The sequence below is a fragment of the Leopardus geoffroyi genome, chromosome B2 (genome assembly GCF_018350155.1).
Source record: "Leopardus geoffroyi isolate Oge1 chromosome B2, O.geoffroyi_Oge1_pat1.0, whole genome shotgun sequence".
NCBI classification, from domain to species: Eukaryota; Metazoa; Chordata; class Mammalia; order Carnivora; family Felidae; genus Leopardus; species Leopardus geoffroyi.
In genome coordinates this window covers 98,994,710-99,014,611 of record NC_059332.1, presented here as the reverse complement: position 1 = coordinate 99,014,611, position 19,902 = coordinate 98,994,710, and the positions used below count along the sequence as shown (strand labels likewise).

General features: G+C 38.7%; 1 protein-coding gene across 4 annotated transcripts in view; it reads right to left on the bottom strand.

Moving 5' to 3' along the window:
- FIG4 (FIG4 phosphoinositide 5-phosphatase) overlaps positions 1–19,902 on the bottom strand; it is a 131,072-nt gene that overhangs the window by 105,744 nt on the left and 5,426 nt on the right. For all 4 annotated transcript variants that reach the window (XM_045499254.1, XM_045499255.1, XM_045499256.1 and 1 more), the window contains exons 2-3: positions 8,083–8,181; positions 6,703–6,826 (exon numbers count right to left, since the gene is read on the bottom strand). In XM_045499254.1, the coding sequence (XP_045355210.1) occupies positions 6,703–6,826; positions 8,083–8,181 (223 nt within the window). The remainder of the gene's footprint in view (positions 1–6,702; positions 6,827–8,082; positions 8,182–19,902) is intronic.

Here is a 19,902-nt window from a genome sequence, read left to right as displayed (position 1 = left end):
GTGGGAAACACAGATGCTAACATCTCTAAGTTTTATGCCCAAAAGCTTCACTGGAAAAAACAACTTTTTTTTATCAAGTTCAATTCCAGAATTCCTAGGAAAGGACGTGGACTGGCCCAACTTGGATTGGGTGCCCAGCCCTGGACCAATCAATGGTTGCCAAGGAAGAGAGTAACACCACATTGGAAGCCATTTATACAATAACGAGGTGACTTCAATGGGACAGGGAGAGGTGGAGCCAGATCCCAAAAAAAGTGGAGGGTTTCAGCAAACAATATATCCAGTAAATTGCATATCCTTCATGCAATCTTCCACAGGTATCACCTGTGATAGTTAAGCTTGAAAGTTGGAGCATTATAAAACTATATTTTATGTCAAATCATTGAAGTACACATGTTGTACATGGGTGATTAAAGACCATATGTGTTATGATTAGTAGCACTAAGTTCTTAGCAACACCCTACTTATTGTATAGTCTTGGTTAAATCTTTTTTGGCTCCCAGAACTTTTGCTTTGGGAGTGAAAACTAACTCCCTTTGGGGGATAGGGGTCATTTCCAAAATGGCAAAATGAGGACACCAGCAGACCCTCTCTCCAGTGAAACAAACAAAACTGGTAAAATTTATAAAAACAAAACATAACTTTTAAAGTTTCTGGAAATTGTTCTAATGGCATATAACAAATGGAGAAATATTTATTCAAGAAAATCTACTAAACCTTGGTAAGAACAGCAAGTGTGTGACATCTGAACCATAACCTACTTCCGTTTCACACCTCTCTCCCAGTCTGGTGTGACTGGATATCAACTCTGGGCAGGTGTAACCAAGAGGATAGTGTTTTCCCTCTCTCCCTAGTTCTCAGTCTAAGGCCAAGGTTTCTGCTCAGAAGGTGCAGGCCACCAGAATGTCTCATCCCCTCCAGTTCTGTGTTATAGGAGCTCTATTCCCAGGTAAGCTCTGCTGAGATTGGGGAATTCCTTCTTCTCCCCAGCTCCTACTTGTAGAGACTCTACCCCAGCATGACTGGTCAAGAATACTGGGTCCCCATTGCCCTCACCCCAGCTCACTGGTAGCAAGAGTCAGATACTAACATACAGCTGACTTCCTATCAGAAACGATGGAGGGCACAAGGCTGTAGGATAATATAATCAAAGTACTGAAAGAAAGAAAAAACTGTCAACCAAGAATCTTATATCTAGCATAATTATCTTTCAAAACTTTCTCATGTGTACATGTGCATGTTCTCACACACACCTGCACTATCTCTCTCTCTCTCTCTCTCTCTCTCTCTCTCTCTCTCAGAGTGTTATATTCTGTAACGTCTGAGCTAGGATTTGATACTATGAATTTTTTGTTCTAGAATTGACAAATACCTAATGTCTGTGTCTTGTTATTCTCAGCTGGCAAAAAAAAAAGAAACTAGGAATTGACTATATTAACATAAATGAGCTAAAATATACAAGAGAAAAAGCTACTGAGGAAAAAACACAAAGAGTGAAGCATACTTATATTTTAGAGATCCACAAAGTGCAAAGTGCTTCTAAAAAAAATGTTCATTTACTCCTTTCTTTGCCTTAGAGACTGACAAAAAATTCCCTGACTAAAGCTGAAGGACGCAGGAATAGGGAGGAAAAGAGCTGATGACAATCTCATTAAAAGCGAGTAAAAAAGAAGCTATCCTTTTACAAGGATAAAACTCATAAAAGTAAAGCCCTTGGAAGCAGCAAAAAAAAAAAAAAAAAAAAACCACTCAAGGGTTTAAATAACAAGTATTTCCAAAATGAATGAGTTTTCCTTTCATTCTTGCTATATATTTACTTTCTATTGAAAAAAAATCTCTAATAATTTCTCAATCTATACTCCAACTGAATTTTAATTTTATGGTTTTTAGCTCAAGACTATTTATACCATTCTACCTTTCTCTTCATAATCTGAATACAGGGAAGTAAATATATTGCACAAAAGAGACTCTTCTACCAGCACAAATGCCTTCGGTTTATTATAAATGAAATTTTTTTCCTTCTTCCTTTTTACTACCAACTGGAAATGTCACTCTCATTTTTAAAAAGTTCCTATCAAATACAACCAACAATTAAAAGACTTCAGAAAGGCACAGACATCTGCCAGGAGTTAGCCTATTCACCACTTTAACACACCAAAATCAGAACAAGTTTTTTCATCTTCATTCTGTGTACTTATGACCCCAGGCCAATTTCACTCAGCACTTCTCAGAAGCCATGATGACAGTCATCTTGCAAAAGTGATTTCTCTCTCTCCCCATAGAGAAGGCATTTTCATTTGAAATGGACACCAAGCAAAGTATACAGAAAAGGACAGTATAAAAGGATGCAGTGGGAGTTCTGGTGGCTGGAGAGGACCCCACCAGCCCACCAACAGAGAAGAATGCAGTATCCCACTTCAGGGGTCACCACCATGCCAGCTAGTCATTATCTTAAAAGCCTTTAGGGAGAACAGCACTCTGGCAGAGAAGCATGAAAAACCTCCATAAGGTACATAGGATCTAGGCACAACGGAGTCCTCTAGAACCAAAGTGACGCTCTAACACCAAATCTACTGTTCCCTTACTGGTCTGAGGCTCACACTATGTTGCTGTTATCTTCATTATTATCATGGATCTGCAATCCATTTCTTTTTTTTTTTTTTAATTTTTTAAATGCATTTTTGAGAGAGAGAGAGAGAGAGAGGAGGGCAGAGAGAGAGGGACACACAGAAACTGAACCAGGCTCCGGACTCTGAGCTGTCAGCATGGCTCGTGCTCACAAACTGTGAGATCATGACCTGAGCCCAAGTCACCCCTGAAATCCATTTCTAAGCGTGCTGCTTTAAATAACAACTGTGTCTTAGTCTACAATGATACTTATTCTACTACTCCCCTTCAATATGCTAGAAACTTAGAACAGTATCCTCTGACAGGCAGAAAAAGGACATTGACCTGAAGCTATGTAGAAAAACGGGCTGGGATGTCACAGAGCTAAGCCTAGTAAAGACTATAGGTAACTAGCCACCAACTCCATCCATGTGCCCCAAGATCAAATAAAACAACTTTGGGAGGAATGCTCTCAAATGGGAGTGATCCCATTCGGTGGTTGCCCAAACCTCCTGCTGGCTATCAAATAACAATGGAGTGGGTCAGAAATGTATAAGGTAGACATATGACTAGATCGACTCATATCTACGGACCAGCGACGATCCATGAGCTTTTCGTGAGTACCACGCCCATCAAAAGACAAGAAATCAAGTGGAAAAAGTAAGGATTTAGAAACTTTAGAGCAATTTGAGATTGCTACAACATCCAAGTGCATCACCAATGAACTTGCCTTGAATAGGGCATAGACTAGTTTGGGTCTTACTGAACTTGTGTGATGAGTCACATGTGCTCCAAGCTGCAGACTAGTTATGCACAGTAGGATCATGTGTTGGTCTGTGACATTTCTGTAGAAACAATCTGGTCCATTACTGCAGACAACTGAGAATCACTGCCCTAGATTCTTACAGATGATGAACTAAATTAACCGTGATAAGAGTCTAAAAACATTCCAGCAAAATACTATTCACAAATTACACATGCTGAAAAAGTTAACTAAGAAAATATTTTGGTCACAGAACAGAAGAAAACCATGCTAGTCACTTCTCATATGTATTATTTTGACAACCAGACTATATATTTTTCAAAGATAGGCACTTTGCGTTTCACTGTTTCAGTATCCCTCACGGTTTCTAAGACAGGACTTACGAGACAAATCATAGATTTCCATTAACTCTCTATTTACTCTTTCAGTGATCCTAAGCTTCACTGACATGGTCGAACAAGAATACATACAATACATTTCCATAAAACCAATACATCTTTACTTAGTACATTATTGTGTCACTTTACTGGTAGGTCAGTCTGTCAGTGACTTCATTATCCAAGGATAGTCTCAATCTTAAGAGGTCTCTAACCGCAAGAGAAACAGGTACCACAACACCTACGGATGTCACTTCTATGAGAGACAAGAAGACACCTTCAGCCTTCACCCAAAGTTTCCTAATACTTGTGTATAAAATAAATTATCTGGTTACAAACCTGGTTATCAATTGATAAAAATCAAGTTCTGGTTTTATAAGTTTAGTTATCGATAGATAACTCATTTTAAAACGAGGCAAGGAAAAAATAAATAAATAAAATAAAACGAGGCAAGGAATACTGCTAAAAGCAAATATGCCAAGAACAATGAAGGATGACTAAAGAACCATAAAAACAAAACAGCATAACGGTCTAGAGACCATTTAATGTAAAGGCAAGCTGCCCAATTCAACTCCAGAATACCCAAGGGTAGCTATTTTTAAACAGTTCAATAACTGATCTTCACTTCATTACTCTTAATCATCGAGGAAGGTTCAGTTTTGGATAATAAACCCTGGCTAATGAGGCATTCAACATTACATTCACCTGAGGACATTTCCGTTTTAAAAAAGTATAAGTATCAGCATTGAAAGGAATAAGTTTAACCTATTAAGTAACTAATACTGAAATTAAAACCTACTATATTTAAGACACATTGTATTTCCAGGGTTTTTTTTTTTTTTGGTTTTTTTGGTTTTTTTTTTTTTTTTTTTGCCTTTAATTTAAAATATACATGGGGCACCTGGGTGGCTCAGTCGTTAAGCAACCGGCTTCGGCTCAGGTCATGATCTCATGGTTCATGAGTTCAAGCACCGCATAGGACTCTGTGCTGACAGCTCTGAGCCTGGAGCCTGCTTGGGATTCTGTGTGTGTCTGTCTCTCTTTCTCTCTGCCCCATCCTTGCTTGCACTTTGTCTCTCCTCTGTCTCTCAAAAATGAATAAATGTCAAAAAAAATTTTTTTTAATAAAAAAATAAAAATAAAATAAAATAAAATATATGCAACACTGGGGCACCTGGGTGGGTTAAGTGTCAGTTAAATGTCCAACTCTTGATTTCAGCTCAAATCATGATATCATAGTTCATGACGTCAAGCCCCACATCAGGCTCTGCGCTGACAGTGTGGAGACTGATCGGGATTCTCTGTCTCTGCCCCATCCCACTTGCTCTCTCTCTGAAAATAAATCAATTAATTAAAAAAAAAAAATATGTGACACTTAAAGTGGAATTTAACACTTACGGCATTCATGGAATTTAATTAAACACATGAACTCACTTGACATACACAGACGTGCAAACATCCATAAACATTTATCTGTTAAACATGTAACTTCAACATACTTGTCAAGACTGAGCAGAAAGTGTAAAAAAGGGGCCAGTCCAAAGAAGAAACCAAACACACCTACCACTCTTGACCTTCCCTGCTTAGACACAAAATGGACCTGAAGGGATTACATATGAAGAGCTATGAGAGCACATGGAGAAAAACTTCAAATATGGCAGAATATAATCAAAGTTTCAACAAATAGTGTCCCAAAATAGAAAGTGCTAATCAGAAAAACATAAGCATTTGAAACTACACAGCACAGTTAAGTCCATGTTAATTTTGTTAACATCTATAGATATTAATCACTCAGTTAACATTGCATACAGTCCAGCTGGTTTAAAGAGCACAACAATAAAGTTAAATGTTTAAAAAAAAATGCAGACTCAAAATAAGGCACTGCCATCAGAGAAGCAATCCCATACAATTGTCCTCTGCCTGGCTTCCAAGGTCCCATGCAGTCTGGCCTCACCCAACTACGTGCCAACATTCCAGGACCCAGGGACATCTTCAAGCCTGTGCCCCTGCCATCGTCCCTACTGGGGTTCTTTCCCCCTCTTCCCCACATCCATCCAAATCTTGTTCCTCCTTCAAAGTCCAGCTGGAGTCTCATTTTCCCCAGGAAATCTTTCCTGGCCATTCCTGGTCCAAGACATCTACCTCTTACATAATCTCCACCCCCATGTAACTTTTCACTACACAGCTTGGCTCTTAACCACAATAGTGGACTTGTCTTGCATGTATTAGATTTTGTCCCTCATCCTAGTGTAGTCAGCCTAAGACTCCCAGAGACAAATCCATAGTACGGCAAAGACAGGTGTACTGACTCATTGCAATAAGGGATGATGTACACATCAGAACTGTGGGGCATCTCACTACTGTCCCAAAGCTAGACAGCAGAATCCATAAAAGCCAAAAGTATATCTACATTTGTTTGTGAATAAATGAAGTAAAGGGGTTATGATTGAATTTGGGAGAAGGATGCAGGCTCTGTGCTGACAGCAAGCCTGACGCGGGGCTTGAACTCATGAACCATGAGATCATGACCTGAGCCGAAGTCAGTCACTCAACCGACTGAGCCACCGAGGTGCCCCAGAAATCCCTGTTAATTTAAACCAGTTTTACCAGTATCTGTTTTTCCAGCTGATGAATGGCAGGGCAGATGTTTATAGTCCAAGCTAATTTTTTTCTTTTCTTTCTTTTTTTTTTTTTTTTACTTTTTCATTCCTCAACATGCCCGACAACAGACTTCTTAAAGGCCCAAACCATTTCTATATTTATGCTTATCCTATATGAAATTGAACAGCACTTAGCAGATACTATAGGCTATTTGATATCTGATTGATGGATAATGAAATTGAAACAACCAAAGCCACAGATTATGGGTTATAATTACATAACTACATAAAACTATCTTTTAGTAGTCTACGTAGAGGAAAAAAAAAAGTAGTAAGAAGGAGATACATTTCTTACCTACAACGCCAAAAGCTGAAACAGCTCGAAATAACCCAGAGGATCCTTTCTGTCCCATCTTTGTTCTATTTCCTAGATCCAAGCGGCCAAGAAGTTCTCTCACTTCTTGCTGAGTATATACATGCTAAAAATAAACAAATTCAATCTGTAAGATTGTACTTATTCTTTAGATGATGTACTGCCTATAAGAATCACTAGCTATTTCATAGAGAAGCATATAATAGTGCACAACTAAGCTATAATTTTTAAAAGCCAACAGATTCTTTAATATTAGCAATTACAGGTAGTTATTGGATCACATGCTGCTTTACCAAAAACTTGTGTCAAAACCTTATCTTCTAAACCATACACTTAAAGGCTCCACAAGACAAATTTCAAGAAATCTATGAACGCCTCAAGACTGTATGCAAAGGTTTAATTGCACAAATATACTTTTATTTGGCCCATAGCTTTTATAAGCTATTTTTATAAGGCCCATAGCTTTTCTTAGATTCTCAAAGGAATCCCTATCAACCGCTTCTATCTCCAAGTAAAACCAAGAATCGATACAGTATATTAATAAAACCTCCCAGAATAGGAGAGTGAAGAACAACCATAACCACGAATGCAGGAAATCACAATATACAATCTATCTAAAATTATTATAACACAGAAAATAGATTTACAAAGAACTTAGTGAAAATGGGTTCCAAACTGTAGCTACCAACATATTTGAGAAACCGGCAATCTACATGGATTCAAAATGTTCACAGACAGAACTTCAATACAAAGGGAGTTAGGTTCTTTCATTTGAAAGAGTTACAATGAACTGTTCAATATCACCACACTGTATTTCACTTTTGACTAACAGTCTCACGTTTTTGTGCCACCTGAATGAAGTCTGTATTCCTGCTCTAGATAATATAACATCTGGATAAGAACAGCTTAACATTTCTCTCATGCATCAGAACATCACCTAGAGGTGATTTTTAATAGAATAAAAGTCTGCAGCCCAGACTTAATATGAAGTAGCTTCATATCAAAGCATAGTAATAAATAATCTCTTCGGTAGATGCAATATTAAGAGTTACATTAAATCCTTAAAATGTCACTTCTAAAAGAAAATATACTCATTATCTTATCCAAAGAGTTTGCTTGGTGAAACAAATCAAAATGTATCAAAGCGCAATTCCAGCATACTTTTTAACACCAGTAATTTCTAGAAACCAGATTAGAGATTTAAATTCCAGCCAACCATAAGAAATAATTGTAATTTTCAGATGCCTGATTTAAAAAGGAAAAAAATATGTATACATCACTAAGAGCTGTGAGGCTCTTTCATATGCTTTAAACAACAGGTACAAAAGTTTCTGTTTGTCTTCAGGTTTGCAAGATACTTACCCTATCATCAATTATGACCAAATCTTTCGGTTCTGTTCTATCAATCTTCAAAACACGATATTTTGTTTCTGCATGATTGCTCCCAACTAGAAAGTATCTCTATAAATGACAAAGAAATGTCATTGGTTTTTGAATGTGCTTTGCCTTATACACATTTTATAACTACTTTGGTTTTTGAAATTAAATACTGTATTAACGTCAGGTTACTTTAGAAAAGAAATATTTCTGTTAAATATAACTGGCAGATTCTAAAAGTTCAATTTTAAAATTGAAATATTCTTAGTGATGTCATGATAAACATTAGTCTGGTATCTTAAATGTATGTGGTAACCAGGTCAGATTAATTTAATCATATTATATAGAGATTAACCTAACTGATTTAGAGACTGATGTTTAAACTTTGCCAGGAAGAAGCAGCTCTATAGTAAGAATTAGAAAGCTCAACACACAATTAGTAATGTTTAGACAATTATAGCTATGAAAATATTGAAATTTTATCAAATAAATCTTTACAAATTTTCTGTACAACACTGAAAATGACTTTAATATAGCAACTATAAAAATCCCAAAGTCCTATAAAAGATTTAAAAGAGTGTAGTTTCCTAAATGGCTTTTTGAGGCTACAGGAGGAAATAATAAATATTCTTTTTTTTCTGAAATACTTCTTTGGTGCATTATACCTAAACACTTTATAGTCTTCTTAAATAAACATTCAGAATAAAATTAATTGATAATGTAAAAAAATAATCTTAAAGATAAAAATGCTTTTTTAAATTTTATTATTATTATTTATTTTTGAGAGAGAGAGACAGACAGACACAGAGCACAAGTCGGGAAGGGGAGAGAGGAGGAGACACAGACCTGAAGCAGGCTCCAGGCACTGAGCTGTCAGCACAGGGCCTGACGCAGGGCTCAAACTCACAAACCTTGAGATCATGACCTGAGTCGAAGCTGGACGCTCAACTAGCTGGGCCACCCAGGCACCCCTAATGAAAAATGCTTTTAAGAAAACTTAAACAAGGTGAGTAATTTTTAAGTTGAATTTAAGAAAGTAAAATGCATTAGGAAAAATATGTCATTTAAAAATATCTTGCTCTACACTGCTAGGAATTTACCCAAGGGATACAGGAGTACTGATGCATAGGGGCACTTGTACCCCAATGTTTATAGCAGCACTTTCAACAATAGCCAAATTATGAAAAGAGCCTAAATGTCCATCAACTGATGAATGGATAAAGAAATTGTGGTTTATATACACAATGGAATACTATGCATCAATGAGAAGGAATGAAATCTGGCCTTTTGTAGCAACGTGGATGGAACTGGAGAGTGTTATGCTAAGAGAAATAAGTCATACAGAGAAAGACAGATACCGTATGTTTTCGCTCTTATGTGGATCCTGAGAAACTTAACAGAAGACCATGGGGGAGGGAAGGGGGAAAAAAAAGTTACAGAGAGGGAAGGAGGCAAACCATAAGAGACTCTTAAATACTGAGAACAAACTGAGGGTTGATGGGGGGGGGGGGGGTGGGTGATGGGTATTGAGGAGGGCACCTTTTGGGATGAGCACTGGGTGTTGTATGGAAACCAATTTGACAATAAATTTCATATTAAAAAAAATCTTGCTCTAAAAATATCCTTTAAAAGTGGTGCCTTTTTCAACATAGCAAAAATCAAGGGAATACTGCTATGATCAACTGACATCTTACCATTTCATTGGTCAGTTAAGAAACAGATACACAGGGGTGCCTGGGTGGCTTAGTCCGTTGGGTGGCCGACTTCGGCTCAGGTCATGATCTCGTGGTCCGTGAGTTCGAGCCCCACGTCAGGATCTGTGCTGATAGCTCAGAGCCTGGAGCCTGTTTCGGATTCTGTGTCTCCCTCTGACCCTCCCCCATTCATGCTCTGTCTCTCTCTCTGTCTCAAAAATAAATAAACGTTAAAAAAAAATTAAAAAAAAAAGAAACAGATAGACAAAACGACTAAATAACAAATAAGATCCTCTAGATTAATGGCCAAACTGAAGTATGAAGACCATGGGAGTTCAGAGCAGGGAAGATTAATGCAGGGTACGTATTACAGGTGCAGAAAATGTCAGAGTGTCAGGACTTGAATTAAGCCTTAAAGAATGGGTAAGATTTTTTAAAGTAAGATTTTAGTGTGTATCAGAAGATGAGCACTTGGTTATACTGTTTTAACACTAGATTGGCAAAAATAGGTGGAGTTTTTATTATTAAATATAAATCCATTTATAAGGTTGGATCTAGACTTCCAGGCTATATAGAACAAAACTGTACGTTAAAATAGGACTAGTTCTGGGGGCTCATGCCCCAGCCCCTGCACCATCCCTGCTGCTGCCAGACAGGAGGAAAGAGGGAGCATGGTACCTGTAATTATTAAACACGAATTCAATTAAAAGATGATTGGTTAGGGGCGCCTGGATGGCTCAGTTGGTTGAACGTCTGACTTCAGCTCAGGTCATGATCTCGCCATCCGTGAGTTTGAGCCCCACGTGGGGCTCTGTGCAGACAGCTCAGAGCCTAGAGCCTGCTTCCGATTTTGTGTCTCCCTCTCTCTCTCTGCCCCTCCCCCACTCATGCTCTGTCTCTGTCTCTCAAAAATGAATAAATGTTAAAAAAAAAATTTTTTTTAAAAGATGATTGGTTGCCCAATCTTAAGAGGAAAGCTAGACAAAATATGGAATCCCTTAGCTCCTAGGAGAGGTACAGTCTGAATGACACTACCACTTATAATGAAGTAGAAATAGAGCAATTTTGGTAAATATTAGTAAACTGGCTTGAGACAGCCAGTGACCAGGACTTGATGTACTGGGGGAGCAGCCAGAAGGGCAGAGACAATGAGAGGGAGGAGATGGCAGGTGCTCAGCCTAGCCTCAGCTAATTCCTGTCTCTGAGACCCTACCCACCTCTGAGAGGAGGGGTGGATAACCAATCTGAAAAATTAACTTCAGAAGGATGGTTTGTAAACTCTACATGTTTGTTAACAGAAAAGGAAGATACCTTCTTGAGCACTTGAGAAAGTCCCCATGAGAGGAAATACCAAGTGCAAAGACCTGAAAGGGGAAGAAGCTTGGTGCATTAGAGGAACAAGGTTGACTGAGAAAATGCTCATAAAATACCTAACATAGTAAAGAGTATTCAACACAAGGCACTCAATAACAGTTAGTTCTTTTTCTCTCCTTTACTTTTTAAGATGTCAGTGAGTCTATGCCACTGCATTTAGAAAGAGATTGCATGTAGAAACAGATGGAAAAAAGAGAGTACTCCAGAAAAAGAAAATCACATGCAGGACCAGAATGGAGCCAGAATGGGAGAATGCACAAGTCTATTAGTAATTGGTCTTTGTCCTCAGGAGAGTAGCATGCAAATTAACAACAGTGGACAGCGTGCCGTAAGAGAAGGGTGAACTGGATGATGGCAACATAGGAAGGGCACTTCAGTCATCTGGGGAGGGTCAGAGCAAGCGATCCAGAGGCTGGTGTCCTGACGCTGAATTTGGGCTTGAAGGACCTCACAAAAGGACTCCATGTACTGAGCCATGACAGGATGAGTGATACCTACCATCTCCACCTGAAACAATCCTTTCTCACCACCTGCCTCCTCCCAAAGTACTTTCCTTTGTATCTATAGCACTTACTGTTGAAGGCCTTATCTAAATTTGCTTTGGACATGTCTGCCCCTTCACCTAATTATAAGCACCTCAGGAGACTTGGGCTAACTCCCTGACCTCTGTGGTTGTTGTTTCTAGTCTGGTAGCACAATCTGGTTCCACAGGCATTGAATAAATGCTAAGTGAAAAACCACCCCCTACCCCAGATGAATCATGTAATTTTCCGGGTAACTTTCTACAAGGTTTATGCGAACCCGTCTTCTTTGGGTAAGTCATTCTCTCAGTAAAGAAGCACATCACAGCTTTAAGAGAGGTAAAATCCTTGCGTGAAATTCCTAGAATTTTAATAGATCCTAGGACATTTATAGAGTAACTGCAGTAGGACAATGATTTGGCAGTTTGTCATAAAAAGACAGTTGTAATTCCTGAGTGCTAGGAGGTATTATGCCTTGTTGGCCGATAGAGTACAAACCCAGGCTCTTCCAAAAACTCCATGAAGCAGAGGACCCAATAGCTAAAATCCCAGAATTTACAAACAGACCTGAAAGGGGAAAAAGAAACAGGAAGGAGTATAACTGTCCACATTCTCTCTTCTAAAATGGTCTAAGAAGCCTAAAAATATTTTGTGCAGAGAAAAGCGACCTCATGTGGAGCCAGTTAGGTGGGAGAGGAAACAGCAGCTCTTGGTTGGCCTGCTGTGGACAGAACCACTTGCCTGTACTGCCCTCTGGTGGGCAGTTGCCTGTCCACTTTCACACTTTTTTTTTTTTTTTTTTTTTTTTTTAAATATAATTTACTGTCAAATTGGCTAACATACAATGTGTAAAGTGTGCTCTTGGTCTTGGGGGTAGATTCCCGTGGTTCATCACTTACATTCAACACCCAGTGCTCATCCCAGTAAGTGCCCTCCTCAATGCCCATCACCCATTTTCTCCTCTCCCCCACCCTCCCATCAACCCTGTTTGTTCTCTGTATTTGAGTCTCTTATGGTTTGCCTCCCTCCCTCTGTGTTTGTAACTATTTTTTCCCCTTCCCTTCCCCTATGGTCTTCTGTTAAGTTTCTCAAGATCCACATATGAGTGAAAACATATGTCTTTCTCTGACTGACTTATTTCACTTAGCAAATGACTACTGGATAAAGGGTTAGTTTACACCAATTTTTTAAGGAGAATAATCAATCCAATTACTTTTGTCTGGGCATGGTGGTGCTACTTACTGATGTGGGGACGGCTGCAGGGAAGCAGGTTTGAGGGGAAACCAAGAGTTCTGTTTACAACATGCCCAAAGAGATCAAATGGGAACTTCTGAGTCTGGAGCTCAGAGGAGAGATCTCAGTGTGTCAGCAGCACATACATGGCATTTAAAGTCACGTGACTGGATTAAGCCTCGTAGGAAGAATGAAGATAGAAACAGAGCACAAAAAAACTAGCCTGAAGCACTCTAAATAAAATTATTTTTAAAGGCCAGATATAAATAAGGAATCAGTTTAGAAGACAAAAAAAAAAAAAGGGTCAGGGTTTTTGGGAAACCCCAGGACAGCATGGAGTCATCAAAGCAAAGGAGATCAGTTAGAAAATGAGGGGGCAGTCACATCCACATCAAATGCTGCTGAGAGGTCAAGTAAGATGAGGGCACAGAGGTGCCCGGGGGCTCTGACAACAGGATCTTGTAAGTGACCATTCTGTGTGCAGTCTCAGTGATACAGTGGTGGGGGCAAAATCCACAACGGAGTTGTTTGAAGAGCTGACGAATGGTCTTCTGGGTAAAGATGGAAGAGTGAACACCTCTGTTCTTCCCAAACACCTTACTAAAACTGTAGTAAAGTTTTTTATGTTCATTTCCTTACACATAAGCCCCAAGGGCAAAGGGAAGAGTGGAGATAGAAACAACAACAAATCATCTGAACCTGAAAAGCATGCCCAAGAAAGCTGAATCCTAAACTGGCGGTGGGGAAGTCAAGAAACAATCCAATTTATACTACAGAACCTCCTCCAAAAGGTGTGGAAATTTGTGGCATGTCTTATCTCTGGAGGTAGGAATGTAAAATTTCAGAAAATTGAAGTAAAACACAGCTCAAGCTTCTAAAGAGGGGGAAAAAAAAAAACCCCAAAAAAAACCAGGCTTCAAACCAAAGATCAAGAACAGAGTTAACATCAGAAATTCTCAAGAGCGGGGCGCCTGGGTGGCTCAGTCGGTTAAGCAGCCGACTTCAGCTCAGGTCATGATCTTGCGGTCCGTGAGTTCGAGCCCCGCTCTGTGCTGACAGCTCAGAGCCTGGAGCCTGTTTCAGATTCTGTGTCTCCCTCTCTCTCTGACCCTCCCCCGTTCATGCTCTGTCTCTCTCTGTCTCAAAAATAAATAAACGTTAAAAAAAAATTTTTTTTAAATAAAAAAAAAGAAATTCTCAAGAGCAACAAGAGAAGACAGCAACATAATGTCTTCGAAATTCTAAGGGAAAATTCATTTCAATCTTTATTTTGCCATTAAATCTGTCAATCAAGTGAGAATGGAATATGGACATCTCAGAATGCATGCACTCAAAAAAGTTACTGTCCGTGAACCCTTTCTCATGAAGCAACTGGCAGAGGTGTACCACCAAAACGAGGGCATAAATCACGAAAGAGGAAGACGCTGGATCTGGGAAAATAAGGAAATCATCACAAGAGAGGCTACAGGATGATGTAAGGGGAGATCCCAGGAGAGCAGCGGTGCTGCAGGCCTTGGGAGCAACTAGTCCAGATGTGAGCCACGGTTTTAAGAAGATGAAACCCATAAGAACACCCACCTCCTTCCCTCCCTACTGTGTATGAATGCACTGAGAGGTTTACCTATCTAGGAAAGTTGGGGTTAAATTCACCGTGAGTCCTTAGAAGGAAAAGTATTGGCAGCCTGAAGTTCAAATGGTGAAAAATGAGGTAAATGAAATGCCCAAAACAACAGGGAAGGACAGAGGGCAGCAACTGAAGTGTACAGGATTTCCATACATCAGGCCTGCATCAGCTAGACTGATGCCTGGACTGCATCAGCCTGAACACACACGTACACGCAGGCACACAGGACTCAACACTGCTGGGGAAAACGTTTGTGTGTTTGTAGACATGTTGGGGGAGTGGGGTCAGCAGGAATCGGGGTAGAGAAGTAAGATACTCCAACAAAGCTACATTTCAATGCCCATTCAGATAGTCTTCCAAAAGTTAAGCATCACTGTGCAAGAAAAAGCTGAAAATTTCATTATGTGGCTGTAACCGTGGTGACTTGGTATGAAGATGAATGTGTTTCTAAAATATATACATGAACTGCAAATGGAACACAATAGGTAATCCATTTAACAGGAAATTCAGTATCTACTAACATTATTATCTCCTTTTATAATGACAGGCTAATTAATCACTCACTTTTCCTCTGAGATTAGAAAATCAGCTTTCTTCAAAGAGAAGAAATTTTAGGTTGCCTGACAGCTTCAATTAATGTTAAACTTCACTTGAACTTTCAGAATAAAGGTATTTTTAAAGATCACCATGAAGTTACTTCTCACAATCCAACAGAATTGCAGGCCTGCCTCTTCACCTATTCCAGCAATCCCACAATCAGTAATGCAGCTTGAAAGAAATAAGCCTCTAATAGTCAAAAAGGATGTCTCCAAGTTCACTCATCACAGCTTCAGGGCTTTACTGATGGTGTAGCTTCAAATCCCCAATAGAAAGAAGTGGAAACTTGGTCATCTTCAACCCGCCTTCTAAATCTGCTGTAATCACTATGCTTCTCTCTCCCATTTCATATCATTTGCTTTCGTGCTCCAATCCCTTGGTCAACCACATCTTACACTGTTCTCTCCCATTCCCTCATTACACAAACCAAGACTACCATCAAGGCTAATTAAGCTGCATTCCTCATGATGTGGTTCTTACTCACATTATTCTATTTTGTATGACAGGGTAGAAAGGAAGGATAAGCTTCCTTAAGTCCTTTTGGAACAAGGTAGGAATTAAATAAATACACACACACACATACATACATATTAACAATTTTGAGCTAGCAAGAGTAAAGATTATCCTCACCCCTACTCATGCAGACACAAAAATCCCCCAGAGTTCTGTTCAGCTACCAATTTTAAACTCAACCACTATGTGTTAATTTCTTTGATCACTTACTGCAATGGTAAGACCCCTACCGCATTATATATTAAGTAAGGGCTATAAATTGGAAATCATCTAATGTAAACTGCAGTTTCATCCAGCATAACTTCAGGTTGCTAAATCTTCTGTGGGCAACTCCAATTGCACTGGGCCATGTGAGCAGTAAGGCTGGATCTGACCGCAGTTTACCTGTAGGCCTGGGTCACAGGACAGACAAGGGCCATGGCATCATCACAGGAGCCAAAGGGCAGCGTGAAGGCACTGGGCGCCAGAGAGAACAGGTAAGTTTGGGAGGAAGCCAACCCTTCACAAGGCCAGAACTGCACCTCTGGCATGCTATCTACCAACCCACCCCCCTTTCCCCTCCAGAGTCCTCAAAATCCACCTCCAAACACAAGTAACAATGACAGGCTGAATGTCACCTCAGGAGCAATCCTGCCCAATTATCCTTCTAAATGAAGGCTCAGGACAAGAGGCAGCTCATCTTGTCCACTGTCTCCGTTGTTCTTTTGTTCCCCTAATTCTTTCATAACCAATTAATACACTCCCACCAACCAAATTAAGAACGCACTGGGGCATCTGGGTGGCTCAGTCAGTTAAGCATCTGACTTTGGCTCAGGTCATGATCTCGCAGTTTGTGAGTTCAAGCCCTGCATCGGGCTCTGTGCTGACAGCTCAGAGCCTGGAGCCTGCTTCAGATTCTATGTCTTGCTCTCTCTCTCTCTGCGCCTCCCCTGCTCATGCTCTGTCTCTGTCTCAAAAATAAATAAAACATTAAAAAAAAAAAAAATAGAATGTACTTATTCTGACTCATACACCTTGCCAACAAGGACTTTGGTCAATCTTTCCAATCTTTGCCATTTGGATAGGTGAAAAATGGCAATCTATTTTCATTTTATTGCCTTAGTTATTAGCAAGTTATGTATCTTTTTATATTCATACTTCTTTTTTGTCAGATTACCTATTTGTGTCCTTGTCCTTTTTTGTTGGGTGTTTTATTTTTCAGACATAAAATAATAAGCAGTATTATTTGTTGTTCAGGCTACTAATACTTTCTTCATAGTCTTTTGCCTCTTTCTATTTACATTCACAGTTTTAAGTGCTTTCTATTAGAAAAGAAAAAATTATGTCAATGGTCTAAATTCCTACTTCATAAATCTAGAAAAAGGTTAACTGATTAATCCAAAATCCATTAAGAGGAAGAAAATAATAAGCCTAAGAAGAGAAACTGATTAAATAAAAAACAACAATAGAGAAAATTAACCAAATCAAAAGTGGGTTCTCTAAAAAGTGTACTATATTTGATAAATGCCTAGCAAAATGGATCAATAAATAATGAGAAAGAACACAAAATACCAATATCAGGAAAGAAAAGTGAGAGTTTTACTACAAATCCTCCAGAAATCAAAAGTTTAATGAGAAAATATGAACAACTCAATGCCAATAAATTCAACAACTAAGATGAAATGGACAAATTTCTTGAAAACTACAATTGATCAAATGTGATTCAAGACCTACTGAAAACCTGCATAGCCCTATTATTTATTATAGAAATCGATTATCAAAATTTGTCCCACAAAACAACCCCAAGCCCAAATGCTTTCAGAAGTAAATTCTAACAAACATTTAAGCAAAGAAATAATACCAATCTTATACAACCACCTTCAGAAAATAAAAGAAGGAGCACTTCTCATTCATTTATGAGACCAAGTTACCCTAATGCCCAAATCAGACAAAGATGTTAAAGAATAATAGACTAATATCCTGAACATAAAGGTAAAAATCCCTAGCAAAATATTTGTAAATAGAATCTGGCAATATATGAAAGCAATAATACAGCATGATGGAGTGTGGTATACCTCCAAACTTCAAGGTTCTTTTAACCTCTGTAAATGAATTAATGTAATCCACCATACTAAACAAGTAAAGTAAATGTCATATGCAGATGCAGAAAAAAACATGCAACAAAATTCAATATCTATTTATGATTTTTTAAAAACTGTCAGCAAACTAGGAATAGAAAAGAATCTTTCTGGGGCGCATGGGTGTCTCAGTTGGTTAAGCATCTGACTTTTGATTTTGGCTCTGGTCACGATCTCACAGGTTCATAAAATCGAGCCCTGTGTCGGGCTCTGCACTGACAGTGCAGGGACTGCTTGGGATTCTCTCTCTCTCTCTCTCTCTCTGTCCCTCCCCTGCTCGTGCTCTCTCACTCTCTCTCTCTCAAAATAAATAAACATTTTTTTAAAAAAGAAAACAATCATTTTCATTCTGATAAAGGGCATCTCTGAAACCTATAACTAACATCACACTTAATACTGAGACTGCTTTCCCCATAAGATCAGGAACAAAACAAGAAAAATGTCTGTTCTTGCCACTTCTATTCAACTTCGTACTAGAGATCCTAGTCAGCACCATAAGGCAAGAAAAAAATAAGTAAATAAAAGGCAACCAGATTGGGAAGGAAGTAGTTCCCCTTCCTAAATTATATGATTATTAATGCATAAAGCTAAGGAAATGAACCCCCCCCCCCAAAAAAAAGCTACTAGAACTAATGAGTGTGATGAGAAAAATGACTATTTTGTGTTGAGGACTAGGTATTTGACAGTATGATAACCCTGTTCACACCAAGTCTAAACATTTAGATAAGGACCTGAGTTTAGGATTGCTACCATAATTTCCCACTTTGCTCTTCCTATGATACCTTTTTAAAATAGCCACTTAGAGTTAAGCGCACAAAAAGTTAATGACCTCTGCTCCTATCACCTGTTCGGTCATAGGTATTTGCTACCCTGCTCTCTATCTCCTGCTCACAGTGCCTAGGACAAAGGACTGCTTTCCCCCCAGATCATTCCCTCCTCTCCCCCAACACTGGCACCTCTGCCATTTCTAAGTCTTGTAGCCCTACTTCCTTTCTGTGGGTGTACTGAAACTGTTCCTTCAATCGACCCTGTGGGTTTCACTTCCCCAAATTAAAAGTTTGATGCTGAGGGAGCTATCTGCCAACCCCATGTGAGTGGCCTGTGCCCCTCAATTCAGCCAGTCATAGTCTGCATTATTCTTAATTCAACACACCAGCTCCAGCTTCTCCACATGGTGACTTTAGCAAGGTTTCAGAATATAAGGTCAATGTACAAAAATCAACTCAATTTCTGTATGCTAGTAACAAGCAATTATTAAATCAAATTTAAAATCCCATTTGCAATAGTATCAAAACTCATAAGATACTCAGGAATAGGTTTTTTTTTAAGACATAAAATTTCAACACTGAAAACTATCACATATTGCTAAGAGAAAATAAACCCCTAATAAATGGAGAGATATACCATGGATTAAAAGATTCAATATTATACGATCCTGCAATGTATAATTTTAGACAGTCCCAATTACAAACATTTTAAAAATTTAATCTGTAGGGGCGCCTGGATGGCTGAGTCGTTAAGCGTCCGACTTCAGCTCAGGTCATGATCTCACAGTTTGTCAGTTCGAGCCCCACGTCGGGCTCTGTGCTGACAGCTCAGAGTCTGGAGCAGGCTTCTGCTTCTGTGTCTCCCTCTCTTTCTCTGCCCCTCCCCCGCTCTCGCGCCCGCAAAAATAAATAAGAACATTAAAAAAAATTTTGTTTTAATTTTAATCTATAAAGCAAAGTCCATGTGTTCTAAACTGACTGAAAGAAAATGGTCTCTGTACACATGGTTGAGTGTTCTTCCAGAATATCATCACCTAAAGGTAGCTTTATTTTTATTTTTCCAGAGCAAGGTTTACTATGCTCTGTTTTTCTTTCTTTGCTCCTATTTTCTCCATTATTATTACTATTACAATAGAGATTTTTGGCTTAATCTTGTTAGTTTGTTTGCTTGTTTATGAAATTTCTTTATAAAACAAAGTGCTCTATAAAGCAAAAATGAAAAGAAGAAAATCTTCTTGTTAGCAGGACATGGGTGTGGAGTTTCATTTTATATATTTGAATTATACAAATATGAAATATCTTAATAATTCAAATATTAATAAATCTTCATTTTATAAAAGTAATTTTATGATAATATTTCAATTA